The 22,497-nt window shown below is 35.0% G+C and overlaps 1 protein-coding gene across 1 annotated transcript in view; it reads left to right on the forward strand.

Moving 5' to 3' along the window:
- The window catches only part of LAMB4 (laminin subunit beta 4), a 125,861-nt gene that overhangs the window by 71,446 nt on the left and 31,918 nt on the right, over window positions 1-22,497 (forward strand). The window contains exons 25-28 of the mRNA XM_051962414.1: window positions 3,968-4,343; window positions 10,770-10,930; window positions 13,628-13,830; window positions 14,668-14,871. Of these exons, the coding sequence (XP_051818374.1) occupies window positions 3,968-4,343; window positions 10,770-10,930; window positions 13,628-13,830; window positions 14,668-14,871 (944 nt within the window). The remainder of the gene's footprint in view (window positions 1-3,967; window positions 4,344-10,769; window positions 10,931-13,627; window positions 13,831-14,667; window positions 14,872-22,497) is intronic.

Here is a 22,497-nt window from a genome sequence, read left to right on the forward strand (position 1 = left end):
AATAGATTTCTCAGTCAACTCCCAAATCAAGTTAACCCAGAATCTAAAGAAGATAAAAAAAATGAACCGCTTAATAAAGCTATCAATGACATGTGTCATTTGGCAGTCAAGGGATCTCCGTATCATGAGAATGTTTTCATGTTGTCTTCCAATGAGCTATTAACTCAAATGTTTCCCAGTTGCACTCTATTTACAGCTTTGGGTTCTCAATAATTCTCCCAGTGTGAAGACTAGTCCCTTGGTTTTAAATGGAAATGCTCATTTAAAACTCAGGAAATGTTAGGACATCTGGAAAATCTGGTTTATGGTGTCTCTTAGGGTGTGTCAACTCTTGCATTTCAATGACAAGAGACTTTCATTGTACTCATAAAATGATTTTCATCTCTTATACTGAGGCAATCGAGGAGAAATTGAAAAACGCTGGCTCTTAGCAACAGGAGAATAATTGTGGTTAAAGATGCAACTAATAGAGACTCAATTGACAAAATGGGCTTCATCATGAATGGAGCTGCTAAAGATGAGTGTCATTGTAAGAAAACAGAACTTGCCACAAGCTAGTAAAACTGACATAATGCTGAGCCCTAAGGGGTCCTGAGGAGTTCTGTGGATCAGAACAGAAAGCATTGGACAGATGGCATCTGTTTGAGGAGCCTAATTAGTTCATCAGTCCTCATTAGCATTTGCCATTATTTTTACTCCAAAATTCAGTTATGTCAGTTTATTCCTTCTCAGTCCTTACTGTAACCCTGAGGAGAGAGTGGCAGTGTACATAGTTTAGTAGCTAAAATTGGAATTGGAGTTATAAAGGCCTGAGTTGGCATCCTGCCTTATAACCTAGGAGATGGGTAACTAGGCAAATTATTTAAGCCCTCTCACCCTGTTTCCTCATCTGTAAAATGAGGGTGGTATCTGTAGCATTTATTTTACTAGCTTGCTATAAGAAGTGAAATAATAGATATTAAATGCCAATTTAATGAGTAGAGGATTCTACAGGAAGTCTTCCCCAACCCTTCTTAATTCTAGTGCTTTCGCTCTTATCAACTATTTCCTATTTTTCCTGAATATAGCTTGCTTTGAATATGTTTCTTTGCATGTTATTTTCCCCATCAAATTGTAAATTCATTGAGGGCAGCAACTGTTTTTTGCCTCTTTTGTATCCTCAACTCTTAGCACATTGCCTAGGTAGGAACTTAATAAATGTTAATTGACAATGCATAAGTTCGTATTCTGATGTTATAGATTTAAAGACCCAAGATCATATTAATTCTGACTTTGGAAGTATAGTTCTCAAACACAAATGGTTCACAAAAATTCTCCAAGTTAGAGAAAAATCTTTGACAATAAGGTAAAGAATTAGTGGGGAGGGAGGTTGGAATCTCTAACCAGACTGCCTAGGAAAGATCATCATGTAACTCCAAAGCTGTCCCACAGTATTCCTTATGTCCCAAACAAAGGAATACAAGAAAATATAAAGTATAGGATCAACTGCAGGTGTTTGTGAGAAATAAGATTAGATCTACTGATTTTTTTTTGTGCAGCATGATAATTGTGGAAATGTGTATAGAAGAACTGTACATGTTTAACATACATTGTACTACTTTTCATCTGGGAAAGGGGTGGGGGGAAGAGATGGAGAAAAAAATTGGAACAGAGATTTTTGCAAGGGTGAATATTACAAACTATTCATGTGTTTTGAAAATAAAAACCTTTATTTAAAAAAGTAAGATCAGATCCGTCAGATGTAGTGTCTCACAGAGTAAAAGGACTTGCTTAGAACCTGGTACTAGTCTCAGGCATCTTAAATAAAATATGTATACATATATACATGAATACTAGAGAAGCAGATAAGGAGACTATTAGTATCTGAATATTTGCTTGTTGTTTTCCCTATTCCCCAACTCTCTGGGCCATTTAGAAAGTATTGAAAATTTAAAGAAGGAAAAAAAATGTCCTATCTAGCTGCTGTAGCAGGTTGTGTGTATGTATGTTTGTGTATACAAATATATGTATACATTTATATACATACATATATATTATTGAGCAACAAAAATTATAAGGAGGGAGGGGTGCTAGACCATTGTTATAAAAAATTCCCAGTGAAGAAATTCTTCTCATATCCACAAATGTTTAACAACTTACAGGTCTTAAAGTTGGCTGGAGAACTGAGAGACTAAGTGACTTACTGTCACAGAAGAAATATGAGCTAGAAGCAGGCCAGGAACACAAAATTTCCTTAATTTTAAGAGGGAGAAAAGGGAATTAATATTTATTAAACACTGACTATATTCTAGGTACCATGTTAAGCACTTTAAAAATATCTCATTTGACCTTCATAGCAACAACCTTATTTAAATGCTGTTATTATTTCCATTTTATAATTGAGGAAACTGAGGTAGACAGAAGTCAGAGACTTTCCCAAGTTTATATAGCCAATAAGTATCTGGGGTCAAATTTGAACTCTGAAGTTAGTTTTGACTCCAGGCCCAGCACTCCACTCCTTGGGCTATGCTACCTCTTATGCATACAGGTACACATATTTAAAAGTGAATAGGTTTATTTCTTTTCCTGAAAACTATTTAAAATTAACTTTGCCACACATTTCTTCTTTTATTTATTCAGTATGTATGTATTACATGTTGTGTATTTATATTTGGGACCTAAACAATCTAATCTGTCCAATCAAGAATGGAACTTAACCAAAACAAGATACCTTGGTGAGATCACAGATACCAAGACAAGCCACAGGGCTAAAGCAGCTAAGCAATTTATTTTTTTTATAACTTTTTATTGATAGAACCCATGCCAGGGTAATTTTTTTACAACATTATCCCTTGCATTCACTTCTGTTCCGATTTTTCCCCTCCCTCCCTCCACCCCTTCCCCCAGATGGCAAGCAGTCAACATGACATGTTGAATAGGTTACAGTATATCCTAGATACAATATATGTGTGCAGAACTGAACAGTTTTCTTGTTGCACAGGGAGAGTTGAATTCAGAAGGTAGAAATAACCCGGGAAGAAAAACAAAAATGCAAGCAGTTTATATTCTTTTCCCAGTGTTCTTTCTTTGGGTGTAGCTGCTTCTGTCCATCTTTGATCTGAATTAACTCTCTTTATCGAAGAGATCCACTTCCATCAGAATATATCCTCAAACAGTATCGTTGTTGAGGTATATAATGATCTCCTGGTTCTGCTCGTTTCACTTAGCATCAGTTCATGTAAGTCTCACCAGTCCTCTCTGTATTCTTCCTGCTGGTCATTCTTTACAGAGCAATAATATTCCATAACATTCATATACCACAATTTACCCAGCCATTCTCCAATTGATGGGCATCCTTTCATTTTCCAGCTTCTAGCCACTACTAACAGGGCTGCCACAAACATTTTGGCACATACAGGTCCCTTTCCTTTCTTTAGTATCTCTTTGGGGTATAAGCCCAGTAGAAACACTGCTGGATCAAAGGGTATGCACAGTTTGATAACTTTTTGAGCATAGTTCCAAATTGCAGCTAAGCAGTTTAATCAAAGCTCTTTGGGAGTCACTGAAAGCAAAGGACCAAATAGAAATCACAGGCTTGGCCCTCCTGGCCAATTCTAGATGGGCTAAGAGGACATGGTCACTCCCTTGAGAACTTGTCAAAGTAGATCTTTTTAGATCTTTTCAAGATCTAAAACATTAGCCAACTTGCATTTATTTTGATCCATTTACTTTTTTTCTTTTTAATTTATTTTAAGACAAATGTTGTATACTAAAAGCCATTGCACTAAACTAAATAAGTTTAAACTTATTTAAAATATTGATTGGACAATTGTGGGCAGGATTCTGATGGGAGGAAAGAGGAAGGAGTAAAAAAGGTAAAGAGAGTTGGGCGGGAACCTGGGCAAGGAATCACTTTATTTTCAGGTTTCTCCCAAGCTAAGAAAAAGTGTCCCTTTCTGCTTCATCCCTCTCTCCCTCTCCCCTCTAGAATGTAAGTGTAATAAGGAAGGAACACAAACAGCCATCTGTGACCAGGAAACTGGTTCCTGCCTGTGCCGAGCAGGTGTCATGGGCCATTTCTGTGATCGTTGTGCCCGGGGTCATTTCCAGGAATTTCCCACCTGTCTTCAGTGTCCCTTGTGCTTTGATCAATGGGACAATAAGATTTCTTCCCTCTCTGAGGCTGTACAAGGGTTAATTAGGTTGGCTGCAAACTTGGAAGATAAAAGAGAGACCCTGCCTGGATGCAATGCAGACTTCAAACGCCTAGAAGATAGCATGTCTGAAGCAGAGAGGATTTGGAAACATCCTGTTTTCTCATCTGGGGAATTCTTAAACGTCAAGGATTATCATGACTCTGTTAGGTAAGAGTGTTCAAATAGCAGAACCAAACTCACTATCAACCAGGACTCCTACTGGGCTTTTCATCTGAACAGTCTTGTTGTTTGTCCTTTGTTCTCAAAGCAGAGGGAGAGCATCAGGGAGGTGAAACCATGATGTGCAAGTGTCTCTATCTGTCTGTCTGTCTGTCTCTCTCTCTCTCTCTCTCTCTTTCTGTCTCTGGCTCTGGCTCTTTTTTTCTGTCACTGGCTCTGGCTCTCTCTCTCTCTCTCTGTCTCTAGCTCTGGCTCTCTTTCTTTTTCTGTCACTGGCTCTGGCTCTCTCTGGCTCTGTCTCTCTCTCTCTTTTCTCTCTCTGTCTTTCTATGTCTTTATCTCTGTGCTCCTCCTGACTCCAGGGCCAGTGCTCTATCCATTGTGCCACCTTGCTGACTCTGTTTGCCTCCTTCTTAACCTATTTGACAGCAAGTTTTTCCTAGATGCAAATACATTTTAACTAACAGTCAAATTTTTTAGATTCTAACCTGGATTACCAACTTCTGAGAAATGATAAGAATAATGATAGTGATTCAATTCAACAGACTAGTATTATTACCTGTGATGTACTAGGTACTGTTCTAGGCCCTGGTGAAGCACAAAAAAAATGGAAACAGACCCTACTTCAAAGGACTTTGGGGAGAAGAAAGAAGGGGGAATTGAAAAGATAGGGAAAAATATACAGAGAAGAAAATATAAGATGTACAAAATAAATGCAACCAAATTTCAAAGAGGAGTTCTAACATCTGGGGGCATTAGGAAAGGCATCTAGTAGAAGGTGGCATTTTAGCTGATCCTTAAAGGATTTCTTAGAGGCAGAGAAATGGAGGAAATACATTCCACATATGGGAGACAGCTTTTGCAAAGACATGGAGACAGGAAACTTCCTGCTATGTCCTCCCTTGATATTATCTTTTGTTCATATCATATTTTTTTTGAATCAGGTGCTATCTTCTCCATGAAGGCTTCCCTAATCCCCACACCTGAACATCACTGGATCTCAGAGGTTAACATCAAAAGATATCAGCTCTAGACCAACTCTAGACCAAACTCATGGTCCACAATCCTCCCAAATACTCAACTAGATTAAAATTCAGTTCTATAATGTCCAATTCTTCATTATCCCATTTGGGTTTTTCTTGGCAATGATACTTAAGTAGTTTGCCATTTTTCTTCCCCAAATCACTTTATAGATGAAGAAACTGAGACAAACAGGGAAAATTGATTTGTCAAATTTGAATTCAAGATTTTAGACTAGCTATCCTTAATTTAATGTACTGATATATTCATAAATTTATATATATATATATATATAATATATATATATATATATATATATATATATATATATATATATATATACATTTAGCTTTCCAAGGTGATATTTAGTCTATAGGGATCTTTACGTATAGCATAATGGTCCTTCTTCCTATTTGAGTTTGGCATTGCTAGTCTGGATTATTCCAAAACAGGAATCCCCTCTATACTATCACTAATAAATAGTATCTGGTCTCCCCTTGAAGTTCCCCCAAAATAAGAAATCCATTACCACTCAGAACAACTGATTCCAGTTTGGGATAGCTGTTAGATTTTTTTTTTCTTCCCTCAAGCCAAAATTAACCTTTCTGCAAATTCTCCCATCATCCTTAGTTTTTCCCTATGGGCCTAACCTGACCAAGTCTAATTTCTCTTACACAAAACAATATTAATCACAATTCATTGTTAAGTCTTTTTTTTTTTTCAAGCTAAACAGACTCATTATTAAAAGCTTCATAGTCTTGAGTTCACTCATTTTCTTGGCTGCCCTCTTTTGAATATGTACTATTTCCTTAATGTCCTTCCTGAAATGTAATTTCTAGAACTAGTCCACATACTCTAATTGAAGGAGTGATCTGAAAACTTCCCTTGTTGTATATACTATACTTCTCTTAATGAAGCCTAAAATCATATGAGATTTATGATAGCCATATTACACTGATTACTCACATTGAGCTTACAGTCTACTAAAGACTCAAGTTCAAATCCAGCCTCAAGTAATTAACTAAAATGATCCTTGGTAAATCACTTAACTACTAACTGTCTCAGTTTCCTTAAAAAGCTTTTTTTAAAAAACTGCGTCTCCCTATATTTCTCAGGCTAGAAGTTCACAGGGGTTTCTCACAGATTTGAAATTGGTAGATTTTGCTCTGATCTTTTTTCCAATCTGGGTACATTCATGTCTCTCAATCTCAGGGATTTATTATAGTAATGCCAGATTTAGTATAAATTTCCATTTGGCTTAATCTAAAGCTTCTTAAACTGTGGGTTGTGACCCCATATAGAGTTGCATAACAGAATTTGGGGGTTGTGAAAAATTTGACAACAGTAAAACATTTCTGAATGCTTTATGTCTTGCAGTATCAAATAGTCTGCAAAAATTTATGTAAAAATAAACAAGCACCTCCTTCTTTAATAAATGGTAATATTATAGGTAAACCAAAGAATTGTTTTCTATATGATTTATTATGAGTAAATATTTGATTTGTATATCTATTTTATATACCTATATATCCAAGGTTTCATAAAAATTTCTCAGTCCAAAAGGTAAGACAAGTGGGAAAAGTTAAGAACTGCTAGCTTAGCCCACTTTACAGCAAGGAATTAAATAGATCCACCAGTCTTAACCTTCCTAAAAGCTAGGATTATTGGTATGTCCTATCAAGAGGCTAAAGGGCTTTTAATCCCTTCACAATTTGGTCTCAGACTACATTGCTAATCTTATTGTATATTATTCTCCCACGCCTCATGCTTTCCTATGTATCCCAATTGTCTCTCTGCTCCTCCCATATAACATTTTGTCTCCTATTTCCATCCCTTTGTACTGGTTGTCTCCTACATCTGCAAATGTCTTCCATCCTTACTTCTATATCTTAGAATCTTTAACTTCCTTCAAGACTTAACTCAAGTAGTATCTTTATCAAGAGGCCTTTCTTACTCCTACCCCTTTTCAGACGGAAGGATCTTCCCCGCCAACCATTACCTTGTACCTCCTTTGAAGGTATTTTGTCTATAATTAGGTACAAACCTATTGTCTCCCCATTAGAAAGCAAACTTAAGGACAGAGATTGTTTTTACTTTTTATTTTTATTCCTAACATTTAGCTCAATAGTTCACACATAAACAGTAAGCACTTTATAAATACTTTTTGATTGGAGTATTCAACTACAGACCTCCTTCCAAATTAGTACTACTCCATAATGTGTACTCTTTGGGTCTGGTATCATTTAAGTAGTTTCAAATCCACTTAAAATCTATTATCATCTAGTTTATTTTGCTTCAACTTGTCCATAAAAAAAGTTGGATAGTCTCTGTCATATAATTTGCTGGCATCCTCTGGCAAAACAGATCTCCTATCAGAAGTTTCCCTCTTCATATTTATGATCAAATCTGACTTTTCCTTCATCATATTTAATTTCATATTATGCTTAATTTTTTACATATTATTCCCCTATTAGTTTGTAAATTCCTTAAGTTAAAGACAATAAGGATTTTTTTTCCATCTTTATATTCCCAGAACCCAAGATAATGTCCTGCACATAGCTTGCACTAAATGAATGTTTTCTAAATTGAAGTGAATATAAACAGCAAATCAACAAGCATTTATTATTTACCTAAGCTACTATAACCATACTCCAATAAATTTTATTCAGTTTTACTAAACTTTCCAATTTTACCAAAAATCTATATATTACTAATGTTATCTGAAATTCAGCATCATAAGATTTAAAAATAGAAAAAATGTTACAGGCCCCAAATTTACATTTTACAGTTGAGGAAGAAGAGGCCCAGAGCAGTTAACTTGTTAAACCTCTGTCAGAGTCTGTATTTAAACTAGAATTCTTTTAATCCAAAACTAGTCCTCTTTCTACTCTGTTAAACTGTTTCCCCTGGAAATTTCTCCAGCTAGTGTGTCTCAACATATAAGATTAAAGGGGTTTCAATTTCACAACCAAAACAATGTATTATTATAGCAAAACATCCTCCTCTCCCAAAAGTTATTAGAAATTAAAGGATGATCCAAATAGATTTCCTGTTAAATTGTGAATGTGAAGATTTAAAAACATTTTAATGCAAGGCAATATCAATTGAGGGTGGAGGAGAGATTGCAATTGACTGATATATAAATATGTAAACATATCTATTTAAATGTATATCTATATGTATCTCCTAAAAAGTAGCCTAAAATAAACACAACTCAGAGCTATTCTGGGCTAATGGGGGAGGGAAAAAGAGATTGAGAAAAAATGCTTCCTACCATATAAGGCAATGAAAGACAAATTGCTTTTCAATTATCTAGAGTAGAGGGTCTGGCAAGACCCTACAAGCAGGGCCCTACAGCAAGCGGTGAATAAGAAAAGAGTTTCAATTAGGATCCAAGGGAATGGACTTATTATACTCAAGCAGGAAAGGAAAGTATTCTTCCAGGGACCAAAAGAAATAGCTTGGACTCAGATTAGGAAGTAGGAATGGAGGATGACAATAATATTTTTCTAAGTCAAAAATTAAGAGGATATAGAATCTGACAAAGGATATTCTTTTTGTAAAATCTTGCTAGAAGAGAAAATGTGATTTAGTGAGTAGAGGAATGGACAGTATCTAGGGTCAAACCCTGCCCCTGATGTGAAGCTCTCTGACCCTAAGCAAATATTCTATCTTCTGTTTTCCCATCTATAAAACAGATATTACATTGCATTAAATAACATGTTTATAGTAAAGAATGTATTTTATAACCTAAAAAAAGTTGCATAGATGTGAATTTTCTTTATCATTAGCACAGACAGTTCTCACTTTAAATAAATTAAATTCACATTACACAAATTTGACTTTAAGTAAAGTCAATTGGTATTCCAGAAAAATATCTGTGTGAACTTTACAGTATGGTATGCTAGTGTTCTATGTTTCTGTGCTTCTGTCCCTCCTTTTGGTTCTCCTTGCCCCACACACACCCTTCCAGCCCACCCCAAAAAAAATTTTTTTTTAAATTATAAATTAAAGAAAACCCTTCAAGTGAAAGCAGAACTGCTCAAAGAGATTTAGTGGACAATTGAGGATTTGGCTTGAGATCTCCAGCATCTCTTGCCCACCTGCCCACATGTCCACTCCTGCATATCTGCTCTCTGTCCAAGTTCGGGTATCACATGTCTGTTCTTGTCCCCGCTTGTCTCCAGTCCCTGTCTGTGTCCATGTCTGACTGGCCTGGCCCAACATGTGCTTCCTCCTACTCTATCTTCCCTCTTCCCAGCTCCCTCCCTCCACAGGTGTAGGCCCCCTTCCTGCCTCCCTTCGTCCCTTCCCACATCCTCAGGCAAATCCAAGGTCTGCAGACAGGCTCTTTTTTGTAAAGCAAGAATTATCTGTAGTTACTCTTTTTCCAGAGATATTACCTAGAAGGCAAACTGACTGAGAAAAGTGTTACTTCCTCTCCTTTCCTCTGCCTTTTGTTCAGTGTTAGTTCAAATGTGCACTGGCCCCATTGCTTAGCACACAGTATGTTTCTAATACACTCAATTCATTCATTATTGAGCAGCTGAGAATGCATGGATCATAAAGTTTCGTTATGATGCATTAACTGAAGTATGAGTTCCCAAATAATTAAAAGCAAGGTAGCACATTAGTCCTAATAGCATGCATTTTATATAAGGCTATACTATTTACAAATAGTTTGTGTATTTTACAATTATCCCCATTTTTAAAATGAGAAAACCAAGGTTCAGCTAGGCCAAGTGACTTGCCCCAGATCAAATAGCTAGTGAGTTTCTAGCACCCAAATCCTCAAACTACAAATTTAATCAAAAGACAAATTGAACAAGTCACTTCACCAGCCTAAGTTTCATGTTCCTCATCTATAAAATAATAGCTTCCAAGGATCCTTCCCATCTGGATCCATGATCCTTTGTACCCATCTATATAAATTTCATAATAGTTGAGAGGACATATCCATACACAGCAAGTCTCAGAAGTCTTAGTAAGACTTTTCTTACTTAAACTTTCACACTAAGACTTTTATAATACCCAACACCTTTTAAAGTTTACCTTAAACTTTCACACTGAGACTTTTACAATATCTAACATCTTTTACTTAGTGTAACCTTAAATTTTCACACTGAGACTTTTACAATACCCAACACCTTTTATTTAGTGCAATCTTAAATTTTCTTCCTGAGAACCTGAAAAGGGGTCAGAGATAGGAGATTAAATGATCACTTAGTCTCCTTTCAACTTTGGTACTATGAAATGTTTAGTAGTTCTCTTCTCCCTGAGGTATCAAATATATTGAAAGTTTAATGAGAGAATGTATAATGTTCTTTAAAAACTGGAAGGAGCTATACAAATGGAAAGACCATCATTAAACTAAAACATGATCTTCTTCTCTAGAACACAGGTTGACCACATAAGTCAACAAGTGAATAGAGAGTATGACTTCCAAGATCTGAATGGAACTTTGGTGGGCATTGGGAAAGAAGTGGATGATCTACTACAAGACTTGCAGAAAAAAGTGCACTTGGCCTCCGATGTCAGCAATTCCAGCATCAATGGTAAGAAACCAAATGCATTTCAGTCATCTGGTGAACTTCCCCCTTGGCAGCTGATGAAATACCATTGCATTCCATCAGTTACTTATACTGTGCTATTGCCATAGTGCCTAAGCGCTTTGGAAAGCAAAACCACACCCCTTAAAAGTATTATTTGCACATGAATATTTCAGCTTTTTAAACATTTCTGGGATCTTAAAACCATTCTTTCTTTAAATGAAGAACTACAGCCAACAATTTGTAACCTAAACATACACCAGAGACTAACTAAAGTAGTATGCAATTATAAACCCATGAAGGGTCTGGGATAAAGAAGAATCCCAGAGTTGCTGGACATCCTGTAGCCCAGGGGAAATAACAGAAACAGCTCTTATCCATATTCTCATCCTTATAAACCATGTTCTCATGCTTACGAAACACATTCTCATTCCTTTTGTATAACACTAATTATTAAGTTCCCATCAATTCAGAAAAAGAGAGTATGAGGTCTTGGCACTGTCTTATTATTCACCAAAATAAATAAATAAATAAATAAAATTCTCATAAAACACTGGGAAGATTCAATCACTTGTAGAGATTAAGTGAATGTCTGGGTAGTCTTAGCTATAGCCTGAATGAATAAGGCTTGGAGTAGGGAGGAGAGGACAAAATTCTTGGATTCCCAGTTTCCTAAAATCTAGAATTATAATTTATAGTTTATATAAGGATGTAGTTAACTATTATTAGTAATATTTACAATAGTGCATAAAAAATAGTATTAAAAAACATAGAGAACTGGTCTCAAAGCCATAAAGATCTGGGTTCAAGTAATCCATTTGATTTATACTGGCTGTATAACTTTGGTCAAGTTGTTTGAACTCTCAGTTCCCCACAAAACCCTCTAAGATCACAAACTGCAAACAAAGTACTAATGTGTCTTAGCAGAGAGTTTTTCCTCATTACAATGTTACCTCTACAAATCAAATCAGAGTTCTACTCCTTTTTAATATTTAATGGTTACAAAGGACTTTTCCCTTTTCTTTTACATTATCTCATTTGAGTCCTACAAAAATCCTATAAGTCAGGTAGTACAAATATTATCCCTATTCTATTAAGGTCTAGGGATCAGAGAGGCTGTCTATCCGAAGATCATAAAGATAATAAGTAACAAAGTCAGGGACCCAAATCCTTTGTTTTCTGTCCAGTTTCTTTTTTTTTTTTTTCATTTGGCCACACTGCCAAATCTTAGCATTGCTGTATTAAATGTAATGACTTATAATTTTATACATATATCATATACACATATGTTCGTGCATACACGTATGCATAAATATGTATGTATACATTTATTGAATTGTACACATGTAAAAAATTGTACACATCATTATAGTGAACTCCAAGTAAGAAACTCTTCCCACCAAGATATATTATTATAGTTCTACAACTTACAGCTTTAGAGAGTTACATGAAGTCAACAAGAGCTTAGTTATGATCAAAGATAAGATTTAAACCTAGGTTTTCTTGGGATCATTCTCACCAACTACTATGCCACATTGCCTCTCATTTTATATAATTATTCATTGATTATTTAATTATTCATAATATAATTATATAACTATTCATTATTCAACACCAAGAGCCATAAGAGACTCCCAAATTCCTTGGAACCTAAATGCTCTGGGGACCCAAATTGATTTAATTATAGTGTCTGCTACTATCATAGTCAAAATAACAGGATCTGGCAAAGGAAGAAATTACAATCATAGTTACAGAAGAATTTTTGGATTGCCAAGGAGAAGGAGATATGGTAGACAGACACACAAAAGAAAGACATACTTCTGTTCTATTTATTTCATAGTTTTAATGGGGCAGAGAGATAGGAAGCCTTTCTCAGAATTTTTTGCATATCAGGAAAGAGAATATGCACACATTAAACTAATATGTTTGGCATATGGCAGAGACTAAAAAGATGAACTCAGATAAAATAAAGAAGTGAGTACATCTAAAGATTAGTTATTCCGCCAATCGATCAATATGCAGTGTAGATGTAATAAAGAACAGCCTCATAGATGTTCAGGGACCATGAGGACATGGCCAGAATACTTTCTTTCTTTCCTTATATTTTCCTAAAAAGTCCATCATACTGCTAGGCAAACTTCCTCTGTATAATAAGTCTATAGTTCTACAGCCTTAAATGCAAGTTCAAAGAGAATGAAAGAACCAATGTTGGGAGGAAGAGTTATTTGAAGAAAATAAATAAATCATGGGACTACTGTCTTCAGATAATCAGGGGAAAGAATACCAAACATGAAGTCACTAGTTCATCTCACCTCTGATGATAATTACTTTGTGATATTGGTTAAAAATTGAAGTCATTTTACTCTTTGTGACTCAGTTTTATCATCTGTAAAATGAAAGGATTGAACTAAATGACCTCTAAGATGTCTTTCATCTCTAAACTTAGAGGAGGTGATCCTATGCATCCTTGGAGCTATACTAAGTTCTAGGAATACAAAAGCAAAAGTGAAAGATTCCTGCCCTCAAGGAACTTACAGTGTAGGAATGTTTGTACTGTAAGGGGTAACAACTTATATAGGTATGTGCAAAATAGACTCAAAATACTTTGAGGGAAGACACAGGCTGCTGGGATGGATCGAGATGGCTGATATAGAACAAGCTTTTCTCTCAACTGTCTTTTCACTACATTTTACATTGATACAGATGCCTCAACGATCGAGAAATATTATCAAATATCATTATCTGCAGAAGAGAAAATTAATGATACCACATTTATCATAAAACAATCTGAAAGTACCAGGAATGATTTACTTACTATGATAGCTGGACTAACCTCAAAAGTAAACTTCTCACGGGAAAAATTAAAACAGATCCAGACTCCAGATATCCAAAAATTGAATGAAAAGGTAAACAGAAAACATTATACATTAAAATTGTCCTGTGATTTCTATCTCATTTCTTTAGTTTTTCTTCCATTACATTTTTTTCTTCTTAGAAAGTCTCTCTAGCTTGGTACAGCAATACACATCTTAATCCCTGCCATTATGGAGGGTAAGGCTGGTGGTTCTCTTGAGCTCTGGAGTTCTGCCCTGCTGAGGGTTAAGTCCATTGGGTGTCCAACCCAACTTCAACACCAATATGATTATTCTTTCTCTCATTTCCAAGGGAGGGATAAAACAGACCAACTCAGAAATGGAGCAGGTTGAAACTCCTCTCAGTCACTAACAAGATCAGGTCTTGAATGTGGCCATTGTACTTTCAGCCTAGGCTAGAGTAACCCCTAATACTAAAAAACTCAGGGGGGACTTTCCTCAGGCAATATTTTCAAAATCCAAATAATAGAGATGGTACCTATTAATTTCTTGATCTATTATTGTTTCTGAAACATCATGAGTAAAAAACACTCATCACACTGGAATGTATTAATATAAAAACTTGATCAAGTAATTTAGTAGCCTTGTCTTACTTTAGTTAATGTTATTTTACAAGTTAGCTAGAAAAATAAAATATGTTAATCGATATAAAACCCTCAAAACTATGATTATAAAAAGTTAAAAATGCTTAGGTGTAATAAAATTTGGAACAGCAGACCGTGTACAGTGATTGCTTTCAGGCAAATATTAACAATTTGCTGTGCTCCTTCATATTTCATTAAATGGAATTTTTAATATGCCTTGTATCAGTATCAAATTTCTGAGCTTTTGCATTTCAAACAAGTTTCTGACAACAAATTCTTTTTTTAGGTATGTGGAATGCCAGGTAACTCGTCATATATTCTTTCGCCCTGTGGGGGAGCTCTGTGTAAAGATGCTGATGAGCACAGGATTTGTGGAGGTCCAAACTGTAATGGTTCTCTAACCCTTTCAAGGGATGCTGCCAAGAGAGCTGAGGAAACTGACTCTATGATTAATAATCTGACTAACCAGCTACAACTATCAGAGAATCAGGTAATTAAATCCCATGTCATTCCATCATGCTTGAACAGTAAAATAATAATGTGACATTATTCAGAAAAAAGTAGGTGAATGAAAATGAAACTATATAACTTTTCTGTTATTCAAAAACTAAATTTATCAAAGTTAAAAAAATGGACTCTCCCTTCATGTAATTTACCTTCCAAAGGAAAATGATTAACTAAGCACATAGATTATCTGAAGTAAACATCTCTAAATTGAGAAAAGACAACAGTGATTTTTTGAAGTGGATATTCTCAAGAGTAAAAGATTAAACTTTTGATTTACTATCCATACTTTAGATTGCAGAAGTGTGCTTATTTCTTTTTTCAGTTACTGTACCTGTGTCATGCATTCTTTCAGTCAAGCAACATATGGAAATTTACAAGAATCCTACCCCCTAAGGGGATATGACTCTAGGTCTCTCTAAGCAAAAAAATAATCTTTTAGGAATTCAAGCGCTTATTGGAAATCTTATGAAACTCACAAATTACAAAATGTTAAAAGGGACTTTTGAAGGAAAGTCTCAGGTTTTATACCATTTGTCCATACTTATCAAATATGATCATATTATTTAACTTTTAAACTAATTTGATTCAATCAGTATTAAGTACTTACACTGCACTAGGCAAGCATGCATGCACACACCAAACTATAATGCATAAGGATTTGTTACAATTTTTAAAATAAATAAAATAATATATGATAACATAAAAAAATTTAAACACAGTGCTATGTGTACTCTAAGGCACAAAGGTTTCATGAAGAAGGTGGCATTTATACTAAGTTTTCAACATAGTGCCTAAATTTATTTTATTCCCCAATCCATTTCTCTGAATTCTATACATTCTTCAAGTTCCAACCAAACTGTTAACTCTCTGAAGCCTTCTCAGACATTGTAGATCAAAGCAACTTCCTCTGAATTATTGTACCATTCATTTCACTTGTATGGTCGATCTTGAATTCTTAGTTTTTCATTCTCTGAACTAAACTGTAAACTACTTGAGAGCAGACTCTACTTTTAGTCATTTAGTACTTACTTATATTTCAGTCACATTCTTGGTTCTTTTTGTATGCTTGTTTTTTTACCACCTAGAGTGCAAACTCCTTGAGGATCAACTTTAATAATTTTGCTTAGCACAATTCTAAGGAATAAATCAGGGACTGAGTCAGTTTGGGCTGATTTGAGAAAAAAAATTTTAAATGCTAATACAACTCCCAGAGTTGGTCAGAGAATATTATCTCTGAAGCCAAAAATGTGGGCCATGTCCCCAGGCCAAGTGCAAAGAATATAAGGAGAACTCTGGGGATTGTGTATACAAGGACTTAATTTGGATTCTTAGTTGCTCAATGTGCAAAATATTCACAAAACTTTATGATATGGCCCAAGGGATACAAGTCTGCCATCTGTTCAATAAGATGGACCTGAATTTAATGAGTGAAATATTTTTTACAATGTGTGTGGATAAATACAGAGACAAATAGATATTTATCTATATTTATCTTTCTATAGTTATATCTATATCTCTTTAGAGAAAGAGAAAAGGAAGGAAAGAAGGAGGGAGGGAGGGAAAGAAGAAAAGAAAAGGAAGGAAAGGAAGGGAGAGAGAAAAAGAAGGAAAGAAAGAAGGGATGGAGGAAGAAAAGGAAGAAAGGAAGAAAAGAAGGGAGAGAGGAAGAGAAGGAAGAAAGGAAGGAAGGGAGAGAGGAAGAGATAAAAAAGGGGAGAGGAAGGGAGGAAGGAAGAAAAGAAGGAAGAAATAAATAGACAAAATAAAAGACAGAGGAGAAGAGAGGAGAGGAGGGGAGGGGAAAAGGAGGGAGAAGCAAGGGCAAGGGAGATTTGAGGATTTTGTCCATAACATGCAAATAGATAAATATTGGTGACATTTTAGTTACATATACATTTGCCATCGGCATATTTTGGGGGAGATGTCACAGAAAGTGACCGTTCAGAGCACTGATTTAAATAATAATAGCCAGTACTTTACATATGTGAATTCATTTGATCCTTCCAACAACCCTAGAAGTACTATTATATTCTCATTTTATAGATGAAGAAATGAAGTCTGAGAGAACTCAAGAGATTTGCCCAATATGCTAGTATCTGAGCTTGAACTTATTTTTTTGTTTCCTCATCTATCTGGGATTCATTATGCCAACAGCTCCCAATGATATGAGAAGAGACTAAGGATACCCTAGTCTAGCTAAAAAAGATTCCAGAGCTGTTTCCCTGTCAGCAGGACAGCCTGGGAGGTTCTTTGATCTCTTGCTAGAGACCTGCACTATGTTTAGAATCCCCATTAAGCATAACCCTGTCTGACCTTTATCCTTCACATACCCAAGTGAACCCAAAAATGTGGGACACTCTGGCTGGCCCCGGGACTGTGAGCCTTTGAAGCAGCTGACTTGCATGCTTCTTAATCACATATTCCACCTTCTTTGGGCTATCCTCAAGGACCACAACACTAATCTATGCTAGAGGTTTGATTAGACCATAATGGAGTCCTTTAGCTTTTTGGATACCTAACCCTCTTTGGACAGTGGGTTCGTGGATTATATTAAAGTGATGTTTAAGTATGGTAAGCATCATATTGTACGAAGAGGAGGTATTAGGGCAATGGAGTCCAGCAGCCAGTATCAGAAAAGGGCTGGGATTGGACACCTGCTGTACTGGCCTTTTCTCCCTTCCCTAGTTAATAAGGAAGCCTATAGGATACATGGATAAATTATATAGGTATAATGTGCATATGTACATCATGTACAGGTAGGATATATATTTTATATGTGGGGGGGATATACAGTTTATATGTATGTAGGATATACATTGAGGGGGCAGCTAAGTCATACAGTAGAACACTGGGCACCAAGTCAGGAAAATCTAAGTTCAAATTTGCCTTTAGATACTTATTAGCTGTGTGACCCTGGGCAAGTCACTTAATTCCTATTTGCCTCAGTTCCTCATCTATAAAATGGGGACACAAAAGAATTAGCAAACTATTCCAATTTCTTTGCCAAGAAAATCCCATGGACTTTTGTCATATAGAGGGGGACACAACTCAACAACAATAAATATAAATTTTATGTAGGGGAGATATATTATGTAGAATATATGCGCATATACATATATTCATATGAGTGTGTGTGTGTGTGTATATATATATATATATATATATATCATATATGTGTCTGTGTGATTGGTTAGTTCATCTCTCTATACATATACCTAACGATATGGATAGAAGCTGTAAGAGGGGTTTCAGAGCAAATGTAGTGTAACTGGTCATCACTGAAGAAAGTTATCAATAACTACTCAAATCTGTCCTGCAGAGATACAAATGGTTCCCAAGCTATCAATGGGAAGGAAAATAAATAAGCATGTGTTAAGCCCCTACTACGTGCCAGGCTCTATGCTAAGGGAGATACAGATATTATCTCATTGATTTGCTATACAAATTGTTTGAAAAAGCTGACCTACTAGAAAAAACTGACCACCTGCTGTGTGGCCAGGCTTTTAATATCTTGGCCTTTTGACAGCAAAGAATATGCAGAAAGAGATGGTGTGATACAACAGGAAAAGCAGTAACAACAATCCTTCACATTGCAATCACACCTAACAAATTTCAAAACATGTCCTCACAACCATTGAGGTGGGTAGGGCAAGGATCTCACTTTATAGATGATGAAACTTATTTGGAGAAAAAACAAGTGACTTTGCCTAGGTTCATTCACCCAGTAAATGTCATAGCCAGAATTCAAACTAGTTCTTTTGGCAACAACTAATCAAGAAAGCTGCCATCTTGGACAAATTGTTTGACCTCTCCAGACCTCAGTATTATCATCTCTAAATGAAGGATTTAGACTAGGTAACTCATTTCTGAATTCAGGGAATGCACTTCCAATATTCTGTGATTCTCTAGAGTCGACCTTCCAACTTCGGGTCTTAAAGAAAGCTATTAATTTGAACTGTCTTGGCCAATGCAGCATTACTTGCATTCTAGATTTACATTTCTTTGGAGGGTTTTAAAAAACTCTATGAGAGAAAGTGGGAGAGAATAAATGAATAATGGCCATATTAATCAAAAGAATATCAGAATATTGGACTTTTTAGGAAAGAGAACTAAATTGGGAAGTTTTCTTATTCAAATTGCTTAGAACCACCTGCATGCTGAGAAACCAGGGTCAGAGAAAGTCAGATTATACATATTTTTAAAGTGTATTGTAAACCTTAAAGAGATCGTGCATTGCATGATTGCAGTAGAAAGAAATCTACCAATATAGTCATATCTGTGCTTTTTCTGTAGAGAATTCTAGCCTATTGTTGTCTTATAGAAGAGAAAGAGAAAAGAAAGGAGGACAAGAATTAGAATTTTGTATTTGTATCTAAATGACATGGATACAGCCTGTCAAGAAACTGCTTCAACTCTTAGTCTAGCATTAATTAGGCAGGTACATAATATCTTTTAGCCAATTTTAAAAGCCAAAGTATAGATAAAATAATCTTAATCTTAGCTCTGTAGTCACCTAACTGGATCAAAATAGTTAGGGAGCCATAAAATGGAGGAATGAAGATTTTTTAAATCCCAGTTGAAGAGAAAAACTTGGAATGGAGTGGGAGTGGGGCAATGGAATAGCTTTACAATAAGACGATTAGATTCAAAAAAAAAAAAAAGAACCCACTTCTAATATTTCATAAAAGTGATTGAAAACAACATTAGGATATCAGATTAATTATTCTAGAAGTAAATAATTATAGCAGGCTAAAGATTTTTCTTGAAACTATTGTTTGGTAACTTTTGTTACCTCATTCCAAAACAAGATATTGAATTCTCCTAAGATGGGTGTCAAGAAAAAAATGGCCTAAAAGATCTTATCAAGAACATACAAGATCCAAAAGGTAGATGGGCCAGTCAAGAATGAGATGCAACAGCATATCCTGAGTACATTTTAATATTAGTGCATTAGTACCTATCAATCAATCAATCAATATTTAAGTGCCTCCTACATGCCAGGAAAAATACTAAGCACTAAAAATACAAAAAAGAAGAAAAACGGTCCCTGCCTTCAAAGAGCTTACAATCTAATGAGGAACTCACAAAAAATCAATCAGTGAGCATTTATAAAATGATATGTAATATATTGGATAGATCGCTAGACCATAAATCAAGAAGATGCTTCATAAAATTCTTTGCAAACATTAAAATGCCACAAAAATGTTTGTTGTTGTTATTATTGTTTATGCTAGACACCATGCTAGGTGCAGATGATAGAGGCAACAGTGAAATAGTCTTTGATTTCTGTATATGTACTCCTCCTATATCCAGGGAAGCAAAACAAGAAAAGTCCTCCATTGTATCAATTAGATCTTTGGTAGGGAATTTATTGAAGGACATTATTATTATCAACATCATCATAATTTTTATACAGCTTTAAAGTTTTCAAAGTGCTTCGAATATATTTTTGAACTACACAAAAACCTTGGGAGGTGGATTCTTATTTTACAAATGAGAAAACTGGGGCTGAAAGAATTAAAAATCTTCCTCTGGCTACAAAGTTAATGTCTGGGTTCAGATTTAATCTCAGATGTTCCTTAACTTCAGAGCCAGAGTTCCATAAAGAAGACATGAAAAAGTTGCTATCTATCCCAGAAAAGAGAGTAACCACATTACAGAAAAATATAGTTTCATTAAATACCAATGTAAAAAGAAGTGACAAGATTTCTGTGCCCTCACAATGCAATGAATTCATGAAAGAATGGAGAAAGAACCCAATAATTTTCTGATATAATATATTTACACCATTCACAATGTCAAGGATCAGTTTGGCCTTAACTTCACAAAAGCATAAAAGAGTGATTCAAGTTATTTTTTAGTAACAATTCTAATATATTATCAGAAATTTCAACATATTAGTACTGATACTAATTTGGAACCATCCTATTTTTTCCTTCTAACTTTATTTACAAAAGAACCCAATTTTTTAACTTCTTGTTTTTCTTTACTTGGATTCGCTAATGGATTAGTGATCTTTGTATACTTTGTTCTCTCCTCATTCTATCCTAATTTCATCCATCTTCTTCCCTAAACAAGCCCTAAAGGAGCTTCCTTTCCTTTAAAAACCGTTTTTTCCATTTCATAAGTACCAATGAAGCACTCACACTATCTAGTTCTTATCCCTCCCTCTCTTTACATGACTAATCCACATTGTTTTCTAAATACACATTTTGCAAATGATGTCTTCTGCATCACTTATTGTGAGTAAATCATTGTGTGGTACAATCTACTTATATAATATGATTCTTCACATTGCCCTTAGAGTCATCCATAATTTTTATTGTTCGGAGTTTGTGAGATTCCATAGAATCACCCAGTGAATATTAGTCTTTAAGGGGAATGGTTGTATATGTCAGAGAGTCAGATTATTAAAAATACAATGTAGTTTTCCAAACACAATTCAATATAATGTCCTTTTCCTTACTCCATAGTCTAATCAGTTCATGAGTTATCTCCAATGATGTCCAAACGTATGCAGTATAGACTGATGGTCTAACTCAATGATTCATGAACTATGGAACAACAGGACCCTTTCAGGAAGTCCACAGAGTCAAAACTATTTTCACATTAGTAGTAAGATATTATTTGCCTGTTAAAATATGCCTTTTTTTCCAGTCACATATTTGTATGAAGCTGGATTTTCTTCATATATTTCAACTAAGCCACAATAAATTGAATGGCTGGGCTGATCTAAGAATCCAGCTGTCTTCAATTAAGCTAGATCCTAAAAGAATTTTTTAAAAAATAGGTAAAATAATCCCACTCTTCACAATTTGTTTCAGAAAATATATTTTTCATTTAAAATATACTATCTTTTAACATGAGTTTATAGTTATTTAAAAAGAATAAATCTTTTTAAATGATATCAGTTTTAATTTACAGTATGTCAGATATTAACTGATATAACCTATATCTCACCTAAACAATGGGGTCCTTAATAATTTTTTAGTTTGAAAAAGATCTTGAAACCAAAAAGTTCAAGAACACTTATATAACCCAGTGAGTTAACCATATAATTATATGTCATAGTCTGGGCAATAAAAATTGTTTATCCACTTGGTTTTTCCTATGTAATAAGAACAATCTCTTCTGAGTGGCCAAGAACTTAACTGAGGAGAATCTATGGTATTCTGGGGCTCAATACAATCAATATGAAGTCATCCACGTATAGGAACATCTGGAGAAACCCCCATTTCCTTTCCCAGCTGAATTCTGTTCAGGATGTCTTCCATACACACACATCAAAAAAAAGATTAATAGTTTTATCAAGCATAAGCCTCCTTATTTTGTGCCTCATTTGATATTGATCTAAGTTTCACTGAATGAGGATATCTTGATTGTTTTATTTATCAAGGATTCTTTTATGATCTTAACAAAAGCATGAGAGACTGTTAATCTTTGAAACTAATTTTCATAAAATGGGATAATTAATAATGGGATGCTAAACGGTTTGCCACATTTTTCAGTCATTTATGTGACTTGAAAATCTTCTGTTGAAAATAATTTATAAAAACCTGTTGTTCCCTCCTCCTTTTTTCAAGGAACCTGATTTCAGAAAGATGTTATG

Source organism: Antechinus flavipes, chromosome 5, assembly GCF_016432865.1.
Source record: "Antechinus flavipes isolate AdamAnt ecotype Samford, QLD, Australia chromosome 5, AdamAnt_v2, whole genome shotgun sequence".
NCBI classification, from domain to species: Eukaryota; Metazoa; Chordata; class Mammalia; order Dasyuromorphia; family Dasyuridae; genus Antechinus; species Antechinus flavipes.